Below are 24,833 nucleotides of genomic sequence, written 5' to 3' on the forward strand. Positions count from 1 at the left end.
GAGATAAAATTCTTCAAGCACTGTTTTTGATATATGTCCAGTATGTACAGATGTGTGAAAATTAAATGATACAAAGTTTTTAATATCTTGAGTAAGGACTGTTCAAATATGGAGATTAATCTTACAAAGAACTGTGATAGCTGGAAAGAAAATTGCTCTGGCATGGCCATGGTATTAGTTAACTAAGATGCTTTACATCCTGAAGACTGAGTCAAAGAGACAAACCATTTGTATGATTGATTTGGGATGTCCTGCTGACAGTGTTGGTAGAAATAAATGAACCATCTAACGAAAAGTAAATGGAGTGAGAAAAATTACCTTTTTTAAAGTGAAGAGTTAAAAGAGGAAGAGAGAGTGTGATCTAATGTTTGTATAGATATGCATGAGAATATGGGTATATATGGAATGTGCTCCCTTTTATTCCTTAGGAGGGACATTGGAGGATTAAAAAATGTGAAGACAAATCTTTATATATCTGCAAAAAAGCAGGGGAATTTAATAGTGTCTCTCCTGAACTGGAATCAAATTGTCCAGAGGTAAGTGGGTTTGTGGTTGTTTTAGAACTATATTAATGACATAGAATTATATAGGTAACCTCTAAATATAGCTACAGAACATATGGATGCAAATAGAGAGATAATTTTAGTTCTTCATATTAAAGACATGCATGTTTTGCTTGGAAACATCTCATTGTTTGCTTTAAAAGTATGTAAAGTAAATTTTAATGTTAGATTAAAAGCCTTCACAAGATGCCTTTCATGGCTTGTTGTTTCATCAGTGATTGTGACCCAAGTTCCTATTTCTTTCTAGATCAAAAGTGAAGCCCATTTGTCCACCATCTGTGCAAATAATGGCTGTTATATGATGCCTCATCCCACACATGGTTTTCATACATTGAGATGGAATGTCAGGGTGAAAACATACTGGTTTCATTGACACAGAGGGTGAACTCTTCCACTTGTACATTTGCTTTCAAACACAAATGGGGAGGAGCACAGCTATCTAACTAGGACATTGCATCTTATTTTCAGGCATTTAGGCTCTGTGTTCCGGTACTAAAAGAAAGCGTGTTGAAGTATCATTTAATTTACCATCAGTTCCTTTTAACAGTGTGGAAAGAGGAAACTTGTTGAATTTCTGTTATAGTCAAAACTGTGGAGGAAAAAATTTCTCTTTTCTAAGCTGCTTTATTATTTAGCTCATTGTCTTCCTTTTTTAAATTTCCTGTCTTGTTTCTTGGGAAATGAAGAAGCACAACCACTTCAGTTGAATTATAAGAATTTAAAAATATATTTGTTTGGAGTCAGATGCAGTCTTTTGCCAGATGTAGTGTCCAAATCCAGAGTTCTTGTCATACCATTATGGACATTACTGCTTGATTCCAGCTTAACATTTCCAAACGTTTAGGGTGACTGCATTTATTTCATTTGGACCGATTTATTTCGTCACTCAAGAATTTTGTGTTTTATTAGTGTAAGAAAGGTTTGTCACAGTCCTGACTGGGTGAAAAATGTGCAGGGCATCAAGGTTTTCTTGACAAGCTGTAGTCAGCAGTTTGACAGTACTTCAACTTCTTCTCAATCCTGTGCCACTCAGGATTGCATCTCAAGGTATTGAGCCATTGGTCAGTATTTATTCTCTTGCTTATTTAAAACAGTTAATCATAAAACCAAGCAGGTATGCTGCATGAACTCATGCCAGCAGAACTTACACCAGGCCAGGTGGTGTCTTTTGGACATCCAGGGGTGAATAGTATGAAGTAAAAGACTAATAATGAGATAACATGAGGCAGGCTGACCACTGGCACAGTGTTCTGGTTCATCTGATATCCATATTTTCAGTGACCTTGAGGGTAACTGCTCTTCAACCATGGTAGGAAAGAAAAGATCTATAGGGATTCCAAGGATCATCAGATAAAAGGGGGCCAAGTTTTTAACAGCTATACAATAATTAATAATCTATAAAATAATGTTCATTTCTTTTAAGGGATGGGAAAGACATGGTGGATATTGTTACAAAATCGACAGTACCCCTCGAAGTTTTGAACATGCTTCCAGTGGTTATTTCTGCCCACCTGCACTTGTATCAGTAACAAACAGGTAGTTAATCTTATTAGACAGTGTGAAGATACCTCTAACAAGAGCTAGTCTAACTTTATAAAGCGTTGCATGGCAAAACATATTACCATTGTGAAATAATATTTGCTTGAGAGGTGAGCATAATTACTAACATCAGCTAAAATCAAAGGTGTCCTTTGCCTTACTTTTTAATTGAAAATTAATTCAGTAAAAAGCAATTGTTAGGCTAATAAACACTTCTAGCAATGTGCACACTTGGGCACGCAGAAATCTAAAGAAAATGCTTTCTGCAGGGGTATCTAACATCTTTAAAAAACTTTATTGGTGTACTTGGAAGGTGTACTGAAAAATATACTTATCTTTATATTTAAAAAATATAAAATTTTAATCAAAATCAGTTAATGTTTTATAAATGTTTCTATTTATGTATTCATTTTATGTGGTTTCTCAGCAAACAGGGTAAGAGAGTAAATGTTTGAAAGCATTTGTTGCTGTTTCCCCATGCCTTGTTCTTATTTGCCCCTATTACAGCTTTAGCAAGAGCTTTCTCCTCTGTAGGCGTCCAGATGCTTGGGTTTTCTCTGCTGTCTTTGTTATTTACCCTTTATGTTGGCTTTCCATAAAAGTTTGACATACTAATAGATCAATTACATCAATACTTCAACTGCTGCATAATTACTGTTAAAAAAAAAACCCTAAACAACAACAACAAAAAACGCCCAAACCCCAAAAACAGAAGGAGGAAATATGTGCTCCCTTTAGACCAGGGGAAGTAACCCTCAGCAATCAGATAAATAGTAGGGTAGGTATTTTAGGAAAACACTGGCTGCCCTGCATAAGGATTTACATCAATGGGAATTTGCTCTGCCCAGTGGTTTCAGGATTGTGCACAGGGTGTGCAGCACTGAGCTGCAGTGTGACAAAGGTCCTTTAAGGGGGAATAAGGGACAAATTCTTGCAGCTGAGCTTTGGCAGCTCAAAAGTGACAGGGAGCTGAGGGCATGCTGCACATCACTAGAATCATGTCTTCTGTCTTTTTCTGCTATTTTATTTTTATTTTTTTCACTTCCTGGTGTAGCCATCACTAATTATGATACTATTTTCCAGTTCCAGTTAGCAGCAGTAGCAAGGAGTAGCAAAAGAATGTTAGTTTAGTGGTTTTGTTAAATTACTGCTGCGGTTTGTTGTTCTGGAGTTAAAACTGCAAAAACTTTTCACTTATTGATCCTAAAACATTCATTACATAGTAAGTTGTAGAGGAAGGAGAGTAGACATAAAAAGAGAACATGCAGAGGAAATGAAAATTAAATACAACTTCTGAATCACTGACAGTGTTACATTCATTTTTTTTTACATTAATTTAGCCATTCTTTTCAGAGTTTGTGAAACCAGAAAGTCAAATGAGTCTTTATCAAACTGGAAAACGTCTTTGCTATTTAATTGTCATTGTCAGCTGATTATATGTCCTCATAAACTGAAGCATTCTTGTATAATCCTATACCAATTATATCAAAACTAATTGCATTTAAGTGAAAATTGGATTACTATGCACAACAGTAATTACTTGCAAAAAGGTGTATATCTCTCACATAACTTTAGTGAAGAAATCAAAGAAGAAAAAAGTGATTCTTTGAAGTCAGTTCAACTGGTGCTTTGGGCGCTTCAGATCTGGTTTCTTGGTGCTGGTTTGTGTGTCTGCTGGTTTCAGAAGGACACTTTTGTGCAGAGATTTTTCTTTTCTTTCTTCTGGAGCCTTTTCAGACCCCACTAACATTTTTCCTTTATACATGGATTTTTTTGTGTTTATTTGTGCATCATTAATACATTCTGTCTTTACATCTTGCAATTCAAACACTGAGGTTATAAGATATGATTCTAGTGTTTCTTTTATGTGCTCAAGTGCTGGAAAAATAGGGAAAAATTGTGGCTTGTGCTACAGACTCAAGTTCCCCACAGCATTCTGTAAAGAAAATAAAGTACCTCCATTATATTCTTCTCTTCTGAGATAAATTAAATAATGTTGTGAGAGCTATTCACTGAAATACCAATTTATCTATTTTATTCTAAAAACCTTTATTTTGATTATTTTATTAAGGTTTGAACAAGCTTTTATCAACAGCATGATCCGCAGCATGGCAGAATCTGAGAGAACTTATTTTTGGATAGGATTGCAAGACCTTAACAACACAGGAGAATACTTTTGGCTCAGTACAGCAGGAAAGAATCGCTCCATGAGCTACACAAACTGGAACAAGTACCAGCCACGTGAGTAGCATGCTGGTAAAAAATAGAGTGGCTTGGAAATGGAAACTGGGGAGGGTGCTCTCTTCTGCACGGCACCAGTGTCTTAGCAGGGACTGAAGAGTCCCTGTCCTTTCCTCTCTGCCTGGCCAGGAGAGCAGAGAGATAAATTTACATCTGCTGTTGGCTCCATTACCTGAAGTTGCCCACAGTCAGGCCCTCCTTACAGGCACAGCTAACCCCTGAAATTCTTCTTTTCCCATGAGGTGTTTTTCATACATTCCTTTATGAACGATAATACATTTGTTGTATACATCGTATTTTTTTTTTTAAATACGGTCAAAACCCAAACTTGATGCTTTCCCTACATTTCTTCATGAGCTTTTCAAAGGCTTCCTGAGACTCTCAGCAAAAGATCCTAGAAAAGTAATGAATTTTATTCAGTAACAGTCACAGTTTGAAATTTGCATTTTATATGAAAAATAGGACAGAGGTTGCCAGATACATTTCTGTGAATGTGTGGAGGCTTCTTCTTCTTCCCCTTTAGTTTGATCTTGTTTGTTTCATAATAATTCTAAAGAAAATAGTCCAAGGAAACAAAAAGTGAAAAAATTGAACACTTGTTCAACCTTTGAAACATAAACCACTAAATAATACCTGAAAATAGAGACACATTTATAAAGATACTCCATTTTAATAATGGCTCTCTGATTTGGACTCTTTACATTTTTTGCTTTACTACTGCATTTTGCAAAAGTAATGTTTTTAATTGCATTTCTTCTCCTGCATTTTGTGAGAGGAACTGTTTGTCCTCGTTCATTTTACAAGCTCAAGCCAGCCAACAGAGGCTTATAAACTGGCTACTGACCAAAGAATTTGCTAGTTTTGTAAGTTCATTAAGGTTTTATCCAGAAACTCATGTCAATAAAACAGCCACTTGACCAAAAAAAAAATCACAAAATTCAGATGTGTTATTCTGATATTCAGCACTTATTCCCATGTCTAGGTCGTTCTGGAGGATGTGTGGCCATGCGAGGGGAGCACCCTGTTGGTTACTGGGAGGTGAAAAACTGTAAGAACTTCAAAGCAATGTCATTGTGCAAGCAAAAAGTCAATTCTTATGAAGAACCTGAACTTACTTTTGAAAAATATTCGAGTTCCTGCTATTTTGGATGGGAGTCAGAACCTAATCTGCTCAATTGCTATAAGGTACATGTCATACCAGCTTTGAGTTTTTCTGATTCTACATCAGCTTAAGAATGTGCTGTTCCGAAAACATTTTTGATGAGGCGTTATTTCTTTCACTCAACAAACAAAAATTTCCTGTTACCGTCCTGCACTGCATTTAAAAGTGAGAGAAAGTAACAAAAATCAGAGCTATGCTTGGAATATACCTGGCTTTAGCTTGGAAAAACTGTGACTAATATTTGATTTTTATGGGTTTCTGAAAAAAAACTGCTCTCTAAAATGAACTACATTTATGACAATGTTTATTTTATTGCAGATATTTCACAACGAAAAAGTTCTGATGAGAAGAACATGGGATGAAGCAGAAGTGTTATGTCAAGATTTTGGAGCCCATCTTGCTAGTTTTAGCCACATCTATGAAGAGACATTTTTAAACAATCTATTATATACCATTTTTGATAGGTAAATATCTTTTTAACACCAACAAGATTTATCATAATCATACTAATCTACAATTTACATTATTCCATCCTCTTTACTAGTGTCCAAAGAAGTCCCTACTCTAATGTGAACTTAAAAATGGGTGAAATGCATCAGCAACATTGCAGTGTGATTCTTTTTGAAGATGATCTTTGTGGTAAATGTTGAGCAGCTGTTGTTGTCAAGGTGGTGTTTTTGTGAGTTAACATTCTTAGTTGAAATGGAGGTTCTACCATTTTAATCCTATTTTAAATGTTTTCATCTTGTAAAATATAATCTAACATTTTAGAGGGAAAGCAAGGGTTTACTTCAACTAAAAAGTTAAGAAATGTATTATGGAATGATATATTGAATTCAAGAAGAAATGAATATGTGTGTTTGTACTATTAAAAATTATTTCTGAAATGGGAAGTAAAAAATGCATGAGAAATATTATTTTCTTTTTTTCTGTTATAGAACAGAAGAGAGACAGTTCTGGATTGGATTTAATAAAAGAAATGCACTTTCTGGAGGGACGTGGCAGTGGTCTGACAGAACACCTGTAACTGTCTATTTACTCTGTATTTCAGTAACCTTTCAAGTCATATCTGAGCATACGTTGAACCGAGGCAAAGGCTTTTAGATGTGGGCAACTGCTGTTAATCATGTCAAAGTTGCTAGGCTTCATAGCTATTCACTTATTTTTATGAAGAAGAAGTCTGATAAGAGTGAGTTGTACAGGACATTCAGAAAACATGACTATGGACCCAATTATTTGTATTTTACCATCATAATTTAGGCGGCCCTCTAGTTGTTGCTTAGATGTTCCTATTGTACACACATATCTAAATCCTTCCTTTTTCTCCATGATGAGGTTTTTAAATGCTGCATCTTGGGCTGTCTGTGAAAGAGAATGAATGTGCTGTTTTCAGGTTGTATCATCGTTTTTGGAGGACAAGTATCTTGAAGATGACTCAAGAAACTGTGGTGTGTTCAAAGTAAACAGAACAGTCTTTCCAGCACACTGCAATGAAAAGCGTGAATGGATATGCAAAATACCAAAAGGTAGAATGTTAATTAACATGCACTGTCTGTTATACACATTGCTTGCAATTCAGTAGAGACAAGGAAAAAAAATATCTAAAAGTCTCCTTTTTAGCCACCTCTGGAGTTCTCACTGGTCTTCTGCATGAAATCATGGAAAAGCTAAATGGGTTATTCCACTTATGTTTGTTGTTCAGTTAACAGATCTAATGTGAACAGTCCATTTAAAAACATGTAGCAAGATTACCAGTTAGTTGGAAATACTCATTCAAAGTTGTTATTCACAAAAACTACTGTAAATGTCTTTTAGTGAGTGTGGCGATTATTTTATTTTATTCCAAGTTTAACTCCCTTTTTTTATTCCTGAACAAGGATAGCAATATTCTTAATGATTTTTGGTTTGTTTTGGTTTTTTTTGCAGGTGTCAAACCAATGAGTCCAGTTTGGTACACAGCTGGTAGGAAAATATTTTCTTTTTTTCATCTTGAAACAATATCACTTGGAAATAAAATTTAAGCCTTTGTTAAAAATAAAATAACTAAAATATTCTAAGTTGAAAATTTACAGTAAGGAACTCTGTAGGAACTATTAGTTACAGATAAATCTGCCACTGTTGTTTAGGAACACCAGAACATCAGATACTGCTCTTGATAGTGCTGCGGTCTCAGGGGATAGAGTATTAGAAAAAAAAACAAACTCATACTCCATTTTTTGTCACCACAAATTGATATGTTAAATATGGTTCTGCTGTTCCTAGTGGTATATTTGTCCTCTGACATGTGGCTGCAGGCAGGCCATGGGGGTAAAAAAAGATGAGACTTGAAATGAGATTTTTGCCCCTGCACACCACTGACTCTTTTGCTCATTTTCTAGAACTGCCCTGGTCATATTATCAAGGAGCAGAATATCTTTTCCATGTCAGCCCTGCGGAATGGGAAACCTGCAAGTTTGTCTGTGGCTGGCTTCGTGGTGGATTGGCAATAATAAATTCTTCTGGTGAACAAACCTTTATTCAAAATAAAATAAGGAAGGTAAGAAGCACCCCTTTTAAAAAATAAACCCTCAGGTGGTAATTGATTATTTTCTGCCATATCTTTCAGAGAAACTGTCTGCCTGTTACTCCAGGTAGAATACAAAAGACATTTTACTTTAGAAATAATGTTCTTGCTGTCTTCATTTCCCGTAGCTCTCCCTGAAGTCCTGTTTAGCTTAAGAAGTCAATAACATTTCAAATCAGCAGAATCAGCTCTGCTAATGAGCAGATTGACCAATCTGCCTCAAAAGACCCAAGAGGAGCAAAAGCCAGATTCCAATCCCAAAGCTGGGAAAGTAACTGGGGGCAAAGAGAAAGGTGTGTTTCATGTGTGGTGTACATCCCTCTCTGCTTCTTCCTCTCTGCCCACCCCTCCCTGGCCAAGGGGAGCTGTCATGGTTCCTCCTTGTGACAATGGATTTTTATATGGGGGAAAAAAGATATTTTCCTCTAAATTTCCTCCTCTGGTTTACAGCAGAATTTCCCTAGAACCTTTCTGATGTAACAAACAGCTTTGAAAGTGAGAAATAGCTTCACAAGCAGATGAATTCCCAAGAAACTGAATCTGTTTCCTTTTAGATGTTGTCAGTAAAATCAAAATAATGACAATTTAAAAAATTATTGCAAATATTCTGTCTGCCTTACTGAGGACAAAATTCTACATCTGTAATGTAAAGGGATATTGTAGTGTAATCTTTAAAAGAACATCTGGTTCTGGGGAGAAAAGCTCTTGACCCACACTTATTGTGTACAGGCCTTCTCTGCTTTTAACTTGTAACAGAAAGCATAAATAGAATTGTGTTGTTGTAATATGGGATCTTTCCGTTTCCAAGGAATTATGTATAATTTTAATCTCCTATTTAAGTAATTATATATAAAATCATGATGAAATAGATTTAAACCAACAGATCATGGCATAAAAAGCTTTTAATGAAAAGCAACATAACTGGGTATGCTGTCTTGTCTTCTTCCACATCTACCAGAGACTGTGATAAGATGTAATTGCTACATTACCTGACTCTGAATATTTATGACTTTAAAAATTATATAAATTTTAACATATATATATATATATATATATTTCCAACTTAAGATCACTTAAAGTGGATAATCAGAATGCTGCTTTAAAGTAATGTTTACTTACATGAAATCTTTTAAAAGTGAATTGATCATTAAATTCAGTTGGTATCTCAAAGGTTTATGAGCATTCTGCAGTGAAAAAGCAAAGTTTAGTCTCTTTATACTGGAAATCAGCTTAACTTCTTAGAAGTTTTGTCTCAGAATACAACATACACAGACATTTTAAAGCCTGCTGGGTTTGGCTGAGCTTTCTCAGATAGCCATGTTTGTCCCTAAGTGATTGTAACTATTTTCCTGTGGAAGTAGGAGTAAGTATGGCAATCACTAAAATAATACTCAGCAGTCCAATAGACTTTGCATGTGTCATTTGAAAACTTGGTTAAAATTTCTTAGCATGGAATTTGGAATCACATTTTTCACTATTTCTTTAAAAACTGTAATATGTAGGCTGAGTGCTGTGATTAGAAATCTTAAACTCAGGGGCCAGGCAATACCAAATCAGAGAGCATTTCAGAGTCTTTTGTCAGAAATGTGTTTTCCTCATTTGATATTGCTAAATAAGATGTGAGCTGAAGAAAACCTAACTGTAACTCAAAGTGTGGAAGGACAACACAGGCTGGACTTCAGTTCTTTCTGACAAAAAATAAATGCTTTACAGATACAGGGTGGCTTTTCTAGTGCCCTGCACATTCAGAACTTCTTGTTTTTTCTTCCAAAAGCCCCAAAACTGTGATTGAGTGGCTAACCCTGAAGTGAAACCAATTCATAGATGAAACTAGAATCAGTTTGGCAAAGCAATAACACGTGGCTGTTGGAATTACATTATTTCTATGGCTTTTCAATAAAGCTTGGCCTTTTAGAAGCAAAGGTCTATATCCTTTCGTGAGAACAGCAATCAATCTGGAAAGCATCTCTAGAATATGCTGGCATGAACCATACAAAGTTAGAAAATGTTCAGAAAGCCTTTTGGAAACATCAAGGATCAGCACTATATTACTGCTTAAAGGAAATATTTGCTATTGTTTAATTTTAGGAATTGGGGGAAAGCAAATTATGGTCTAAGATGATAGTCTTTTCAAACCAGATCGGCTGTAAATTCCTAAAAACCGTAAATTCCTGGGTTCCAGAAGACACATCAGCAATCCTGTGGAAATACGGGAGCTAAATCATGCTCTACTCAAGTGACTAATCCTGCTGAAGTTACATGAATTAACATGGGCAGGATTTAGCACCTGTTCTTCCCATTGGAACCCAATGGAAATGCTACTTGAATACACTGTCTGACTTTAGGAGTTTGTTAATGCATTGGCAGAAGGGCAACAACATCTAAACACATGGCAAAACATTTCTTTTATAGCTGTCGACTAGTGATGTTCAATGGTGGATTGGACTGCACGCAGAAAACCTCAGTGATGAATTTCGGTAAGAACTCGTGTGTGCCACAGTGCTGTGAGTTGTGCCTGGCATGCCCTGTCCCAGTATGGTAGGCCAAAGCAGTTTGGTGACTGAGTGGGATATTCAAGAGACAATTCTCATGTAAATATCATTCAGGATAATACTGCTCTTAATTTATCTCCATATTGCAGTATTCTTTCTGACAGGGTTGTGAAAGACATTTATATTGACCTTGGTCACAGTGGTTGTTTGTTTACTTTCTTCTCCCTTGCATCTCCTTTTGAACCCTTTAATGGAGGGTGTAATTTTAGGTAAGGTTAGGAAAAAGTGAAATTTCATTCTTAATGTTTCTGTGCAGCTGGAGAGATGAATCACCAGTAATGTACCAGAAGTGGGATGAAGGGAGGGAAAGAGATCTGCAGAAACCTGGGAAAAGATGTGGCTTCATTTCATCACAAACAGGTTTCTTTTATATTTCCTTTTGCTGCAGTAATTGTAACTTGATTCTGTTGTTGGCCAAAGGGTTTATATTTTTTTCATTGCTTTTGAGAAATGCAATCCATATTAAAGTCCTGTTCCATGGTTATAATTTGCACGACTGCTTCTGTTATTAAGGAAGGAATAGTGAAATATCATTAACACGCTCAGAGATTAGATTTTAGGTTTTAAAAGTATATTAATAGTTACAGCTCTCTAATGTTAAAATACAAAGATTTCAGTGATATTGATACCTCAGTTTTAACTGGGTTTTTATGTGGAACAGGAATAATGTTAATGCATTGCTGGTGTTCACAGTTTTCTCATAACCAAATGACCCACATGGACTTGGCAACAATTTTTCCTTCATCAATACACTGTTTTTCTATCAGCACATGACTTTCAGGTTTCTACCTTATTTTTGATCCCATAGCCAATATGCTGAGGGATTTTTGGGTGCCATAATTTTGGTGCTAGCCTTTCAATCATGGCAAAGTTCTATATTTTACTAGGGTATTAAAAAACAAGTCACAGTGCTGCTGGTTTACTGACTTCTGTCATTTCCCAGTGTCTGTTTTCTGGTGATCTGCAAGTCATATGACAAAGTAAACAGGTCAGGTTCCAAGGAAAATAAAAATAGCCAGCTTTGTATTTGTGAGAAGAGCTAAAAAAGATTAATGCAGCTGCAGTCTTGTAATCCCAGGCTTGGAAGTCAAAACTGAAAAAACATAAAACCTTATTTTTTTCCACATATAATCTTGGGGTTTTGATTCATGATTTATGAATGCTTGAGTTTGCCATTGCCATATTTAGTATCAGATAAAAGGAAGAGATGCCTCCCCTCTCGGCTGGCCAAAAATTTGTTGAGTTCCCTGAAAAGTGTGTTTTCCTCCTAAGCAGGTCAGCATTCCATATCATCATCTGGATCTTGCCAAAAATTTTCAATGTAAGGAAGTCAAACTATTTTATCTGGAAGGCATCCTATTTTTTCATAATTTAAAAACAAATAAATGGTTTTATAGTCATATGTTATATGACTCAATGTAGAGGAATTGGTTTTACTTGATAAAATTAAACTGGAAATAAAAGGTTGTGTCCATAGTCCATCAGATCCACTGTAATGCAGTATGTCCAAATGTATTTGATGTAGAATCTCCTTTTACTCAAACACTAAACAAAATCTAAGCTGTTTAAGAAAAAAACCCTTTCCAGTTCTCAAACCAACACTGAACTGTGATTTTTCTTTTTGCTCAGGACTCTGGGGTGATGAAAACTGTACTGTTTCTCTTCCCTGTATTTGCAAACGTAAAATTCCAAAGAAGATAGAGAAGGAGATTCCAAAAGACCCGAACCAACAAGGAGCATGTCCCAAAGGCTGGTTGCACTTTGGATTCAAAGTAAAACCCTTTTTTTATGCTGTTTCGTTGTTCAAAATGCATTCCATATGTAGGTCAGAAATTGTACGTAAGGATTACTTAATATTTGAAGATTTTCTTGCTTTTTCAAAACAGGGCTCTTAGGTTTATAACCACTGACGTGGTGTCACCAAGATTTAGTGCTGTTAAGTAGCTGCCCACACTTTAAGAAGTTGTCTTAACAAGGTGTTAAAAATTTTACTTTAGTTTCAGGGAGTAAATACTCATATATGCACAAGCTATGCAATTGTATTTGTGCATTTGCCATAAAAAGCCTGTTCCAACCTCTCTTTTCCACATATGACAATTCCAAGTGTCTTTTATGATCTTAAAAGAGGTCTCTAACCCCTTGATGTGCTAAATGGATCCCTAATTGCTGCTGTCCTCTGTTTCAAATGGGCTTCATTAAAGATAATTATAAGCCAAAATGAATTTGCAATTGAGGGTCAAAAGGTAACTATTTCATCTGGTTTCTCTTAAATGCCTAAGTTCCTTAATAGCAACATGCATCGAGGTGGCTGAATTTATCCCAGTGCTAATTTATCCCAGTGTTCACTGCAGTGACTGCCAGGATAAATTTAACCTCAACTGTTTGCCTTGAAATAACTGATTTGAATGCAGTCCACATCACATCTGAAAACTAATACTGAGCATGCTGGAGATGTCCATGGCAGGACAGAAACCAGTGAAATATTTAACATTCAATAACAGTATGTGAAGTGTTCTAGTGACCACTCTTAGTGATTGATGAATGGCTGGAGGAAAGCAAACAAAGCAAGGTTGTTTGTTTGGTTTTTTTTTTGTTTTATTTTGTTTTGTTTTTTTTTTTTTTGAAACAGTGCTTTTTAATACAAATTCCAAAGGATCCAGAACATCTGAGAAACTGGTACTCTGCACAGGAATTCTGCAGTAACTATGATGGGTCACTTGCTATCCTGGAAGATGAACTGGAGCAAGGTAGAGTGCTGAAAATATTGTTACATAAATAACGTCATCTTCATTAGGATGTTGTAGTAAAGTTTAATCTTGGATACAGATTTAGGAAAGAAGATTACTCAACTCTTACCTATGGTTCCACTGCTTCAAACACATTAATGTTTCTCAGTTTGCCAAAATTTAAAGGTTCACTGAGATATATCACAGATATATTTTAAGGAATAATTGCAAATTCTTTTGTGCTTACCATGCTTTGAAAATACTCCCAAAAATGGAATACCCATTTAAAAATTTGCAATTTAAAACTTCTACCTTACTATCTCATTTTTATCTTTTAGTAGTACTTAAAATCTTATCTGTAGTATGGCACCAGGCTGGAACTGTCAGAGAAATAAATGCCAGCAAATTTGAAAATACTTATGAACAAAAACCTGTAGTTGAATTTCACACACACTTTGTAAAACCACTTATTTGAATGTGGGAGGAATCTCACTGGCTATCTTTAGTTAAGAAATCTTCAACTAAAACTAGGAAAAGCTTCTTCACTTGGACTGTATAGTGGTTAGACTGGTATTATTAGCTAATGGACTAGATCCTAACCCAATTGAAATTAACCAATTTAACTGAATTTATAGTTAGATGATACTGAAATGCCACTCATTCTTATTTTCTAGTAACTATGTAACATCATTTATTGGAAATATTTTTTCAATGCTTTAGTGTGTTGCAAGAGACTTGAGCTATCCCTAAATGCTTACTGGTTTATTTTATTTTGTTTCTGCTTCATTTTCTAGCTTTCATAACAATGAATCTGTATGGGTTGAAAACAAGTGTTTGGATAGGTTTCCAGAGTGACGATTATGAAAAATGGTTGAATGAAAATGCTCAAATGTATTCTAACTGGTCACCAGTTGAACTAGTGGATGTGAGTATTTTCAGGGGGGTTGTGACAGTGAGAAGTTGGTTTTATCCATAAAAATCATGACTTCTATAGGACAGGGCCAAATTTGTTACAGCAGTTTAGGCTGCTCTTAATTTTTGCAACTTCAGAGAACTGTGGGCACAGGTTTACAGGCACACCTAGAAGGAGCAAACAAGGCACCATTGAGACAGACATTCACATAATTTGTGGTTCTACTCACATTCTCTTGGAGCTGGTTTTAAGCAGACAACTTGGAATCATGTGGTTAGCATTAGATGCTTGGTCTGAGCAAAGTTTAGGCACAAGATTATTAATTTCCTATTTTAATACATTGTTTTACAACATGTTAGTCCCAGTTGGAGTTAGCATTTTGGTTTGTTCACTGAAAGCTTGTGACTTTTTAATTATGAGTTGATTGTTTCAAATTGTATTTATGGGACTGTTCATTGTTCTACATAAATGTTTGTTATAGAGATTTTGAAATAATTATTCTCCTAAATTTAAGTTAATAATTATGTATTGTTTTACATGGTGTATATTTAAATTAATATAAGGTTCTGTGTTGATTGCAGAGACAGCATTTTAACATTCAAGATCAACTTCCATTGTGTACATTGGTATCAAATAACCCTAATTTTTATTTTACGGGAAAATGGTACTTAGAAAACTGTCAGAAAAATTATGGGTTTGTCTGCCAAAAGACTCAGGGTAAGGTTTGGTCTTGCTTAGCTTCTGTTCTCTTTTCTTACTATATGGAATTTGTCTTACTTTGTTTATATCCAGAAGCAGCTTTTTATAAGTGTCTCTAAAACAAAGAACATAAAAGACAGTTTGCTGTTTAGACAGACTGGCTCTACACTAATAAATCAGTAGCTGGGATGTAGAAGTAATTGCTAAAAAGTATTCTGTTATTAACTTTTCCTCCTAACTTTGAGCATTCTTTAGTGTATCTTTGAATTAGAAATAGAGATGAAATTTCATATTTTCTCTCATGGCTGCAGAGTAACCACAAAAGGCTAAATTGAGGGTGATTTTGATGAAAATATGACTAAGGGTGGGGGGTTGTAACTTGCAGTGTTAGATCACAAGAGACTCTAGCAAATACATTTTTCTGAACACTGTGGACCTGACTGGCTTATTGACTAGAGCTTGGCTTCTTTTTTCTAGTACCACACTTCTCTTATTCTGGTACCATAAAGTTCCCTTGCCAGAAGCATGAAGTGTTTGGGAGGAACGTGGTTCATTGTGTTTCCTCAAGCCACGTTCCGGTGCTGCCTCTGGGCTGGGGGCCGTGGGCAGCTCTGGAGCCCCTGCCAGGGCAGCCCCTCTGCCAGCAGGACACTGCCAGGACACGGCACCCAAATAGGGCAGCAGCACATTGGTGACCCTGAGGCAAAGGGAGGGCTGGCATCTGAGCCTGTGGGGAGTCTCCTTGGCAGCTGCCTCTACTGCGAGGGTGGTTTTGTATGGCTCAGCTCTATATTGTATTATCACCCCTGCATTTAACCCTAAAATGCAGAGACAACACTCTGCTGCTGCTGTCTGGGAGGGGAGGCACGGCCAGCTGGGAAGCAGAACAAGTACCAGCTTTGGGCAGTGCTTATGTGTCACTCAAGCAAAACATAGCTGGATTTTACATCATTTATTGGGAACTGCAGTTGTGGGAAGGGCTGGAGTGATCCTGTACATGGTGCAGAAAAGATAAATAAATGTGCTTTCCTGCTGGTTTGTTTCAGTTACGTCCCAAACGTTTGTATTTTAACGCCTTGCTGCTGCTTGAGACAGATGGAGGAGGCATGGAAAGGCAGGAAGGAAAACAGTTGCCTTATGGTGGCCGGGATTCTGGCGAGGGTTTGGGCTGCAGTGGCTGCTCAGGATCCTACCCACGTTTCTCAGCTGTGTCACTGAAAGTCAGGAATAAAACTCTCCAACACTGTAGTTGCAGTGTTAGAAAGCTGCATTATCTTATTTTGGTGCCAGGCTTGCAGGGAAAATCTCCTCCTATTCCATGCCCTGCAGCCAGGCAACAGACTAGTTGAAATCTGTGAAACTTATACATATTCATTACATTTCCCCAAACTCATACATATATGCTAAACGTTCTGTGAATTCTTTTGCATATTTCAATCACTTCTTGGAGCTTATATTACATTACGTTACAGTAGGGGTCTTTTGAGGGTCTCTGGTGGCCATTTGGGGAACGTCCCATTCCTTTAATTATCTTTTTTTGGTCATAGCCCTCCAAAAAAGTTTATTTTCTTGGAATGAATCCCAGTGATGTGGGCTGGTCAAGGTATAATCACTTTGTATAATCACTTGCCCACGTTAATACGAGACCAAGCACTGCTGGTTAAAGCTAAAGGAATTCACAAGGTTTAAACGCTATTGGTTACAATTGAAGATTTTCCCAGCAGGGAGGTGGATCTGAGAGTGGCCCTTGGGCCTGGCTATAACGCAGCAGAGTGCTCCTGGGTTAAATGGACCATCCTGCCTCCCCAGCAGGCCTCCCATGGCACTATCCCAAACTATCAGGCAGTTCAGTTTGCTAATTCAGCAGAAAACTTCCCAATATTTTTCTCGCTTCTTGCTTTATTTATTTATTTTCGTCTAATTACTGTCATTTTCTGCAGCTTTTTACAGGCTGTAAAAAGGATACAGGCTGTGTCAGCTTTGTGCAGGGTCAGGCAAACACCAGACCAATGAATTTGCAGCAGGAAGAGCAGAGAAGCAAGGAAGGGAGTAGTGAGACAGCCTCTTGCTGGCAGTAGTGAACTGCTAAATTTGCTCAAGTGTCCAAACAGATGTGTCAGTTCCTGGAAAGATGAGCTGGTGCTTTGCTTCTGCCATCCTGCCTGCATTCCATTTCCCTTTTTTTGAATTATTTTCTGAAGGAGACTAAAATGAAAGAAAGCAGCAGGGGATTTGAACTGAACTCTCTTTTTAAAATTTCACAGTTCCTTCCTAAAACTAAGGAGTTTTCAATTTTTTAATTTGTTTGTAACAATAGTTCTTATTTTTTTAGAAGCTGCTCAGCTGTGATCAAGTTGTCTGTTTTAAAAATAAGTTCTTTTTCTTTCCTGTTTGTAACAGACACATCCAGACATTTTATCAATGCATCTGATATGTATCCTGTGCCAGATACTTTAGAATATGGAAACAGAATGTATAAAGTAATAAGTGGGAATTTTACATGGTCTTCAGCATTGCAAGCCTGCATGGCAAACAGTGCAGAGCTGGTGAGCATTACAGACCAGTACCACCAGGCCTTCCTCACCGTCATCGTCAACCGCCTGGGATACAGCCACTGGATCGGGCTCTTCACTTCCGACGTACGTAGGAGCCTCCCGGCTGTCAGTGTGATGCTGCAAAGGAGATCTGCCAGTTACAAGCTAGTGAGCTGTGTCATTGATTTGAAGTCACAGAAAGTTTGCATCTAGAGATGAAACACTGGAAAATTTGAGCCTTAAACTTGCCTTTTTTTTTTTTTTTTTTTTTTTTTTTTAACATAATGTGTAAGTCCAGTGACAGCCAGTTTGGTACAAAGACTACTGAAAACTAAAAGCCATAGAAAACTTAAAAACCTGGGGAAAAAAATCTCTTGTAATGTTGACATTGAAATTTCATTGTTTCATTCGTAGTAGCCCAATGGCCCAAATAACTGCTTGCTGAAAACAGAAAATTAGATGTAGTTTGTAGTCTCCCAGAAGTGAGTTAGGAGGATCCTTGGCTCTGCCTTTTGATTATCCTTGCTGGGCCTTTAGCAAATTAAGACATTCTGTAATTCTGGTGAGGATGCCACCAAAAGAAGATTAACTTGTGTGGTGCTAAATTATATTAGAAAAATAACCTGAAATTTGTTTTGGCAGAATGGGCTTAACTTTGAGTGGTCAGATGGGACCAGGTCTTTGTTTACCTTCTGGGAAGACGACGAGTCCCAGGCCTTTGGCAGCTGTGTTTACATTGATACTTCAGGGCACTGGAAAAGTGCAAATTGTGAACAACTTCTGCAAGGAGCAGTTTGCCATGTGCCACCTAGTAAGTCAGTCAAGGTTTATATTAAATCTTTGCATCTGCAAATGTGTGTACTGACAGTGGAAATATGTGAAAGGAGGTTAATTGGCTAAAGGTTAAACAATGTTAAGCAAGGCTGACTATTACTTAAAACTGAAGTGTATGTGAAACCATTTTTTTCCAATAAAATATTGGCCATCAGGTCTGACCTGTAGAAGAATGGAAAGAAAATTTTCATAATAGAAAAGAAACAGGAAAATTTATTACTTTGTCTCTTCAGTGAACACTATATTATCTGTGAAACATGAGGATTGCTAATGACCTAGCTTGAATGGAAATAAATCCAATTTGTTGAAATTAACTGTGGGATGGGAGAAGGGAAGCATTTAGAGCAAAGTTAAAAAAATTATCATATCTTCACTGAGGAACACATCAAATATTGTGCAATTGTTTTTTTTTTTTTTTAGTAAAGGTAAGAATAATTTTCTGTATCCTAAAATATGTTGTTTCCTGCAATGCTCTGTCAGTCACCTGGGCTTCAGTTAAATCCAGAATTCAGGTCTGGAACTCCATTCAGTGCCAGACTGCAGGGTCTTGTGGCAGCATCCAATTCTTCAAATAATTCCATTCAGTGGTGTTGGTCACTTGGGTCCCTGGTTAGTTCATGGACATGACTTTCAGTTATATTGTCCTGATCCTGCTGTTGTAATCCAGATCAGAAATAAAACCAGCTGTACTCATTTAATACAAATATATGCAACTGCTAGATTTTCACTTTGAAAAAAGAGAGGCATAACACAATAACATGCTATTAGCATTACTCCAAAACAGTGTGTGGAATGTTATATTAATGTGTATTTTGTTGTGCCAATAAAGCTGTGCTGTTACTTCTATCACAGAAAAGAAACTCAAAGCCTATAAAGGCTTATGTTCAGAAAAAACTGTACCCTGGATCAAATTCAAAAACAGTTGCTACAGCTTTTCCACAGTTCTGCAGGGCATGAGTTTTGATACAGCATATGAGGTCTGCAAAAATCAAGGTAAGTGATTATCTTGTAGCTACCAAATGTCATTGTGATATCTTAAATCAATATTTATTTTCTGAAATGACTGAAATCATGGCATATGTTTTCTCTGTTTCAAGATAACGATAGTGGAACTCATAAGCCAACTATGAAATTGGAGGCAGCATGCATCAAAAAAATGTTCCTTTCCATGTGAAAATACTGATTTCTACAATAAAACATAATATGAACATTTTTCCCTTCAAATTTGTTTTAAAGGCATGTGAGAACAGTTTTGTATCTGCTTGAGTATTTTCATAATTATTACAAATTTAAGAACTTAAAATGTATAACCAGACTTTTCAAGCTCTTCAATTAAGACTCATAATGTTAACTTTTTGAAATACATTGTTAAATTTTAATGGCATGGATTGCTTGAAAATTTGTTCTGTGTTTAATTTGAAGGATCAAATCTTCTGACTATTCATGATGAAGATGAAAATGCCTTCATTTTGGAAGAATTACACAGTTTTGGTTATTCTGTACAAATGGTTTGGTTGAACATTCTGCTTGTTGCAGACAGTAAGTTTGGGGAAGAGTAGAACTGTATGTAAGAATCTGGTTTGGGTGTTGGTTATTTTCCAAAAACCATTTTCAATAACCATGTTTCAAAACACTTTTGTCTTTTGAGATTTTGTTCACTGATTTGTGCCTGTTCATGATGCGGTAAAACTAGTGAGGCTTTCTGCAATGGTTACTAATATTCTGAACACTCAATATGCATACATGCATGTAAATGCCTTTTCTTTCTTCTTAAAGATACACTACAGATTGTCTTCTGTGTTAACTACATAGGATGTTTTTAAATCCTTCAAGAAAAGAAAGTAATACAGTGGCCAAACAGACAAAATCCTGGTATTCTGTAATACCGTATTTTTCATGTGAGGGTAAATCTAACTGAAACAGAAATATTTCTCAAAATACTATTCTATTTTGTATAATTTTCAACTTCTGCCCATAGATGAGACAGTCTCCTGGTTTGATGGTTCTCCTTTAAATTATTCTAACTGGGGCATCAGAGAACCTGAATTTGATAATCTCAAAGGGAATTTCTGCATCAGCTTGAGGACCACAGATGGAGTCTGGCAGTTATCTCCATGCAGAGAAAAGAAGGGTTTTGTATGTAAAATGGATGCAGGTAAAGGCAATTCTGTCCTTATAACCATTGTTTTACTTGTTCCTTGTTGCTTGCTTACTTGGTGTCAGTTTTCATTTTGTTAATTCTGTTCCTTGGCATTGGGAAAAAAAAATACCTCTAAAAGCCCCAGGCAGCTGGGGTGACCTCTGTTTGGGGAACCCAGACAGCCACTGCCAGCTGCAGGAGCCTTCCTGTGCGTCAGGGTGACCTCCACAGCCCCTGTGGGGAGGGCAGGTCCAGCCTGGGAGAGCTGTGCAGGCACCACAGCAGTAGGAACACGGGTCTGTGAGAGAGATCAAGTGTTTCCAGAGCCCACACAAAACCTCTCAGTCACTGCTGGACCCACTAGCCAGGCTGATCTGCCTCTGCATGGTTCTGTTCATGAATTTGTGCTTTAAAAAGTGGGCAAATACTGCTGCTCATCCTTACACAAATGCCAATTAATATATCCCACCAAATTAAAGGGATTTTAAATAGCATACTAGATTATGTTTAACTTGGCCAGTTGGAATAACATTGACATGAGTCAAATTAAACAAAGAACAGCTTATTCTTGTTGATTTTAGGTAGATTGTCTTCTCAGTATTCATTTTAAAGTGAATATACATAATAACCTTTGTGGGTCATTTTGTGACTGTTCTGGATTTTATTTCAGATATTGATACAACAGAATCCTCTGAAAAAGGTAAACTCTGTACTTTTTTTATAAGGAATAATACACATTTTGAGCTGATATTTTGTGAGAAAATATTTTTCCCTGTTAAACCTGTAATTTGAAATATGTGACATATAAGGAGTAGTAATGTTTTCCTTAGAAGAGCTATATGTTTATATTTCAAATTACTTATAATTGTAGCTATATTTGCTTAAGAACAATTTCTGTTCTTCCCTTTCAGCATCATACGGTGGGCTTGTAGCTCTGGCTGTTCTTGTGACATTGGTGATGTTGGCTGCCATTTCCCTTTTCCTGTGGTGCCTGCACAAGGAGAATAACCAACTTTTCCGCAGGATACTGTGGGTCAGAAACGCCTATTTGCCACAGATTAATGCTGATAGTCCTGCTTTGGAAGAAAGCATCCTCATTTCTGACTTTGAGAGAAGTGAGAACAATTAATTGATCAGAAGTAGCAAGTGGTCTTGTCTTCCGTGTGAAACTTCACAACCTACAGTGGTTTTCTCATTCTCGGGAGTCCCTCGGGGTGCCCATATCCTGAGAAACCCTCATGGCCATCAGTATCAGTGCTGCAGGAGCTCCCTACCCTGGAGAGCTTTTGCTTTGTGGCAGGATGAGGTAAGGATGCAAGGCAGAGCCATGGAGAAATGTTCTTCTCTGTGACAAGCCAAGAACTGAAAATACTCACAGACCATAAACCTCCAACCACTCACTTGGAGCAGACATGGTTGAGGTCCCAGAGCAGTGGGCGTTTTCATGCAACTTTTTCCTTTGGGAATGTTTGGGCCTTTGTGTTTTGTTTTTATACTTTGCAGAACCTGCTTATGAGCTGACATTAAAATTTGGCCTTGAATTTAGGAACTCTGAAATATATTCCAAGGATTGTGGGGAAGACTTTTTTTTTTTTTGCTGGCAAAATAGACAGTTATTTTTCGGACAATAGATTCTTGCCACATTGATTTCCAAGCTTGCAGGGAGATGAAGTCACTCTTGACTTGGGACTGCCAGAGTTTTGGTAGTTTGGCCTGTGATGCCTAGTCCATGTTATAAAATAAATTAGTCTAGACATATAATGGCAAATGGGCTTTGTAATCCTGAACTTATATTTATTTGAGACGCATCCAGCATCCTATTAAAGATTTAGCTATGTCATCTCTCACCTAGATTATTTCAGACATGGAATCCCATCAGCCTTCATTAAAAACATTTTCAGGCAATGTCTGTTTGAAGAAAAATCCCTGTTATAAATCTTTCTGAAGGAATGGAACAAATGGCCTTACTGTTCACCTGCAGTGTTCCTGTGTGCAGTATTCATGGACACTCTGCTGAGACCCTGCTCTCCAAAGCTGGGGGTGACATGTGGGGAGCCACATTGCTGTTCCCCAAGGGTGATAGTCCTCTAAGCTCATGTAGGAGACGCTTTCCCTTTCAGTGTTCATACCAAGGTGCTAAGAAAGAAGATGAATTTTGCTGACCCCTTGCTCTGCAGGCTGATGGTTGTGAAGGAGCCAGCTCAGGTCTCTGTGCTGTCTCAGTTGCAGCAGCCCAGGACAGAAATGTTTACTCTCTCTGGGATTCCTACCAGCCAGTCCTCCACACACCTCTCTGAAAACCTGGGAGCTTTTTTTTTTTTTTATTGTAGTGTGGAAAAACAAATGCTTAGTGATGGTTATTACTTCACAATGGATTTAGTGTCATTTCCACCATCTCTAAAAGCTGCTGCATTTGTTGTTCTATTTCTCAGTTTCCTTGTTTTAAGGTGACTCATTCTAAAAGTTTTGCAAGAGCCCTGAAATGGAGGTATGTTCCTCAGACTTAAGCAAGCAGCTAAGGCCGACTGAAATGTTTTTACACAATATTTGTGCACATGCACAGGAATGTATGACTGCCTTTTAGCTAGATTTCACATGGCCAAAAATTGCCTGTTCATGCCATAATTATGTGTAGGGCAATTTTAAAAATTTATTTCATACATAGAATATTTCTGTGCTGGTTTACAGAACTGGTTTACTCTTTTTGATGACTTCTAAAGTTGTAGCTATCACAAGTTCTTAATCTGAAATTTTTCTGTCATATAAAATATAAATAGCTTTTCTGTGTACATTCTATCTAGCAGTTTGACCCCATACATTAATCTTCAGTAATGTTTTTTTAAGTTTTGGTTTAGTCCTCTAGATTTATCTACTGGACTGTTTTTATTTGCAGTCCATTATTAGAGTTTGTTGACTGCAACCTTTGAGTACAATTGCCAGATAATCTGTTGTTTATATGTATTAATTTTGATAGCTTTTTACCACCAAAAGAAAAGAAAAAAAAACTTATAACCTCTTCTTTCCCCATGACTATTTCACCTATTCAAACTACAGCTGGAGGAACTTAAACCAATAAACCCCCTTCATCACATTCACTGAGAAGTGTATAAATGCTGCCTTCTTACAGTATAGCAAGCAGAGTGGCTTGCAGGGTGGTTTTTGTTTGCAGGACTAAGCTGGGTCATGTCTGAGGACATGTGTTTACTGGGCTGCTGTTGTTATCAATGCTGTTGATAGTTATACAGACTCTGGTCAGATTTTGATGTGGTTAATGAAGTTGTATTTTTTCACAAAACTTGACATAGATGTTTTATCAATTTTTCTTGAGGTATGTTTTATTCGTTAAAATATATCTGAAGGATAATGGCAAAATCAATAAACCTAACCTCAAAATAGTGATTGTTGATTAACGTTGATGTAGATGAACTTGTTTTAAAGAAAAAAAAGTCCAAGCAGTGTTTTCTTCCTACTTTGAAATGGTTTTGAAAGAACAGACCCTTGGATATTTATTTTTAAATCTTTCATCATTTAACTTTTTTATAATTGCAGATATTATTCACTCAAGAATGTAATCAATGATTGCTTTCTAGTCTTCCTTATGGATTTTGTTATCAATGGCTTTCAATTGTTCTCCCTTAATCAGAGGTCTCCTATACTGTCCCTGATCAGAGTATATGTTGACTGTGGTTTTATTGCTGACTTTGATGACATTGGCAGTGAGATTCACTGTATTATTTCAACTGGAAAATTAAAGCGTGACTAATAGTTGTCCATGCTGTAATTTTTCTTGAATCTTTCCCCAGCTTTACTAAGAAGAGAGGCTTTAGTGTCTCACAAGAGTAGTGCCAAGGCTTTGCCCTGGCTCATCCTTTGTGAGGACAGCTGGCTCCAGCCTCCTTTCAGGCTGTGAGACTGGACTAGACCTGGGCACGGCCCAGGATCTCCACAAACAGGGTGGTCTGAGCATTTCCCAGGGCATGGATGAGGATACCCCAGAACGTGTGTGCGAGAGGTGCTGGAAGGAGGTGGGAGCCAGAGCACCAGCAGTAAGGATGGTGGATGGAATCATGGCATTAATTTACAGATATTCTCCCAGCCTGCTGCCTATTCCCTGAAGTAGTGAGCTGAGGCCCCCAGGGATGAGTGATGGGCTGGAGGAATTTTTCTGCTGAATTGTGGAGGGTGTGTTGTGTGGGAGCCTATTTGTATCCTCCACAAATGAGGTAGAGATATATGGACTACAGCACAGCAGTTGGATAGCACCAACATGCTTTTTGTGTCCAAGGACTGGGTTCAACAGGGCCTGAATATGCCAGTGAACGTTGTGGGGTTTTTGCCATGTTAGCTTCTTTCAGTGTTCTTACCCA

General features: G+C 37.1%; 1 protein-coding gene across 1 annotated transcript in view; it reads left to right on the plus strand.

Annotated features, from left to right (window-relative positions):
- PLA2R1 (phospholipase A2 receptor 1) overlaps positions 1 to 24,237 on the plus strand; it is a 36,899-nt gene extending 12,662 nt beyond the window's left edge. Inside the window, exons 9-30 of the mRNA XM_053982808.1 lie at positions 429 to 536; positions 1,987 to 2,099; positions 4,174 to 4,343; positions 5,326 to 5,528; positions 5,824 to 5,969; positions 6,444 to 6,528; positions 6,899 to 7,031; positions 7,432 to 7,467; positions 7,884 to 8,041; positions 10,481 to 10,545; positions 10,877 to 10,980; positions 12,250 to 12,392; positions 13,250 to 13,367; positions 14,141 to 14,271; positions 14,841 to 14,976; positions 17,359 to 17,597; positions 18,135 to 18,303; positions 19,179 to 19,319; positions 19,749 to 19,865; positions 20,305 to 20,481; positions 21,137 to 21,166; positions 21,378 to 24,237. Of these exons, the coding sequence (XP_053838783.1) occupies positions 429 to 536; positions 1,987 to 2,099; positions 4,174 to 4,343; positions 5,326 to 5,528; positions 5,824 to 5,969; positions 6,444 to 6,528; positions 6,899 to 7,031; positions 7,432 to 7,467; positions 7,884 to 8,041; positions 10,481 to 10,545; positions 10,877 to 10,980; positions 12,250 to 12,392; positions 13,250 to 13,367; positions 14,141 to 14,271; positions 14,841 to 14,976; positions 17,359 to 17,597; positions 18,135 to 18,303; positions 19,179 to 19,319; positions 19,749 to 19,865; positions 20,305 to 20,481; positions 21,137 to 21,166; positions 21,378 to 21,595 (2,940 nt within the window). The 3' untranslated portion in view covers positions 21,596 to 24,237. The remainder of the gene's footprint in view (positions 1 to 428; positions 537 to 1,986; positions 2,100 to 4,173; positions 4,344 to 5,325; positions 5,529 to 5,823; positions 5,970 to 6,443; positions 6,529 to 6,898; positions 7,032 to 7,431; positions 7,468 to 7,883; positions 8,042 to 10,480; positions 10,546 to 10,876; positions 10,981 to 12,249; positions 12,393 to 13,249; positions 13,368 to 14,140; positions 14,272 to 14,840; positions 14,977 to 17,358; positions 17,598 to 18,134; positions 18,304 to 19,178; positions 19,320 to 19,748; positions 19,866 to 20,304; positions 20,482 to 21,136; positions 21,167 to 21,377) is intronic.
- Positions 24,238 to 24,833: the final 596 nt, after the last annotated feature.

This window comes from Vidua macroura, chromosome 7, assembly GCF_024509145.1.
Source record: "Vidua macroura isolate BioBank_ID:100142 chromosome 7, ASM2450914v1, whole genome shotgun sequence".
Lineage (NCBI taxonomy): Eukaryota > Metazoa > Chordata > Aves > Passeriformes > Viduidae > Vidua > Vidua macroura.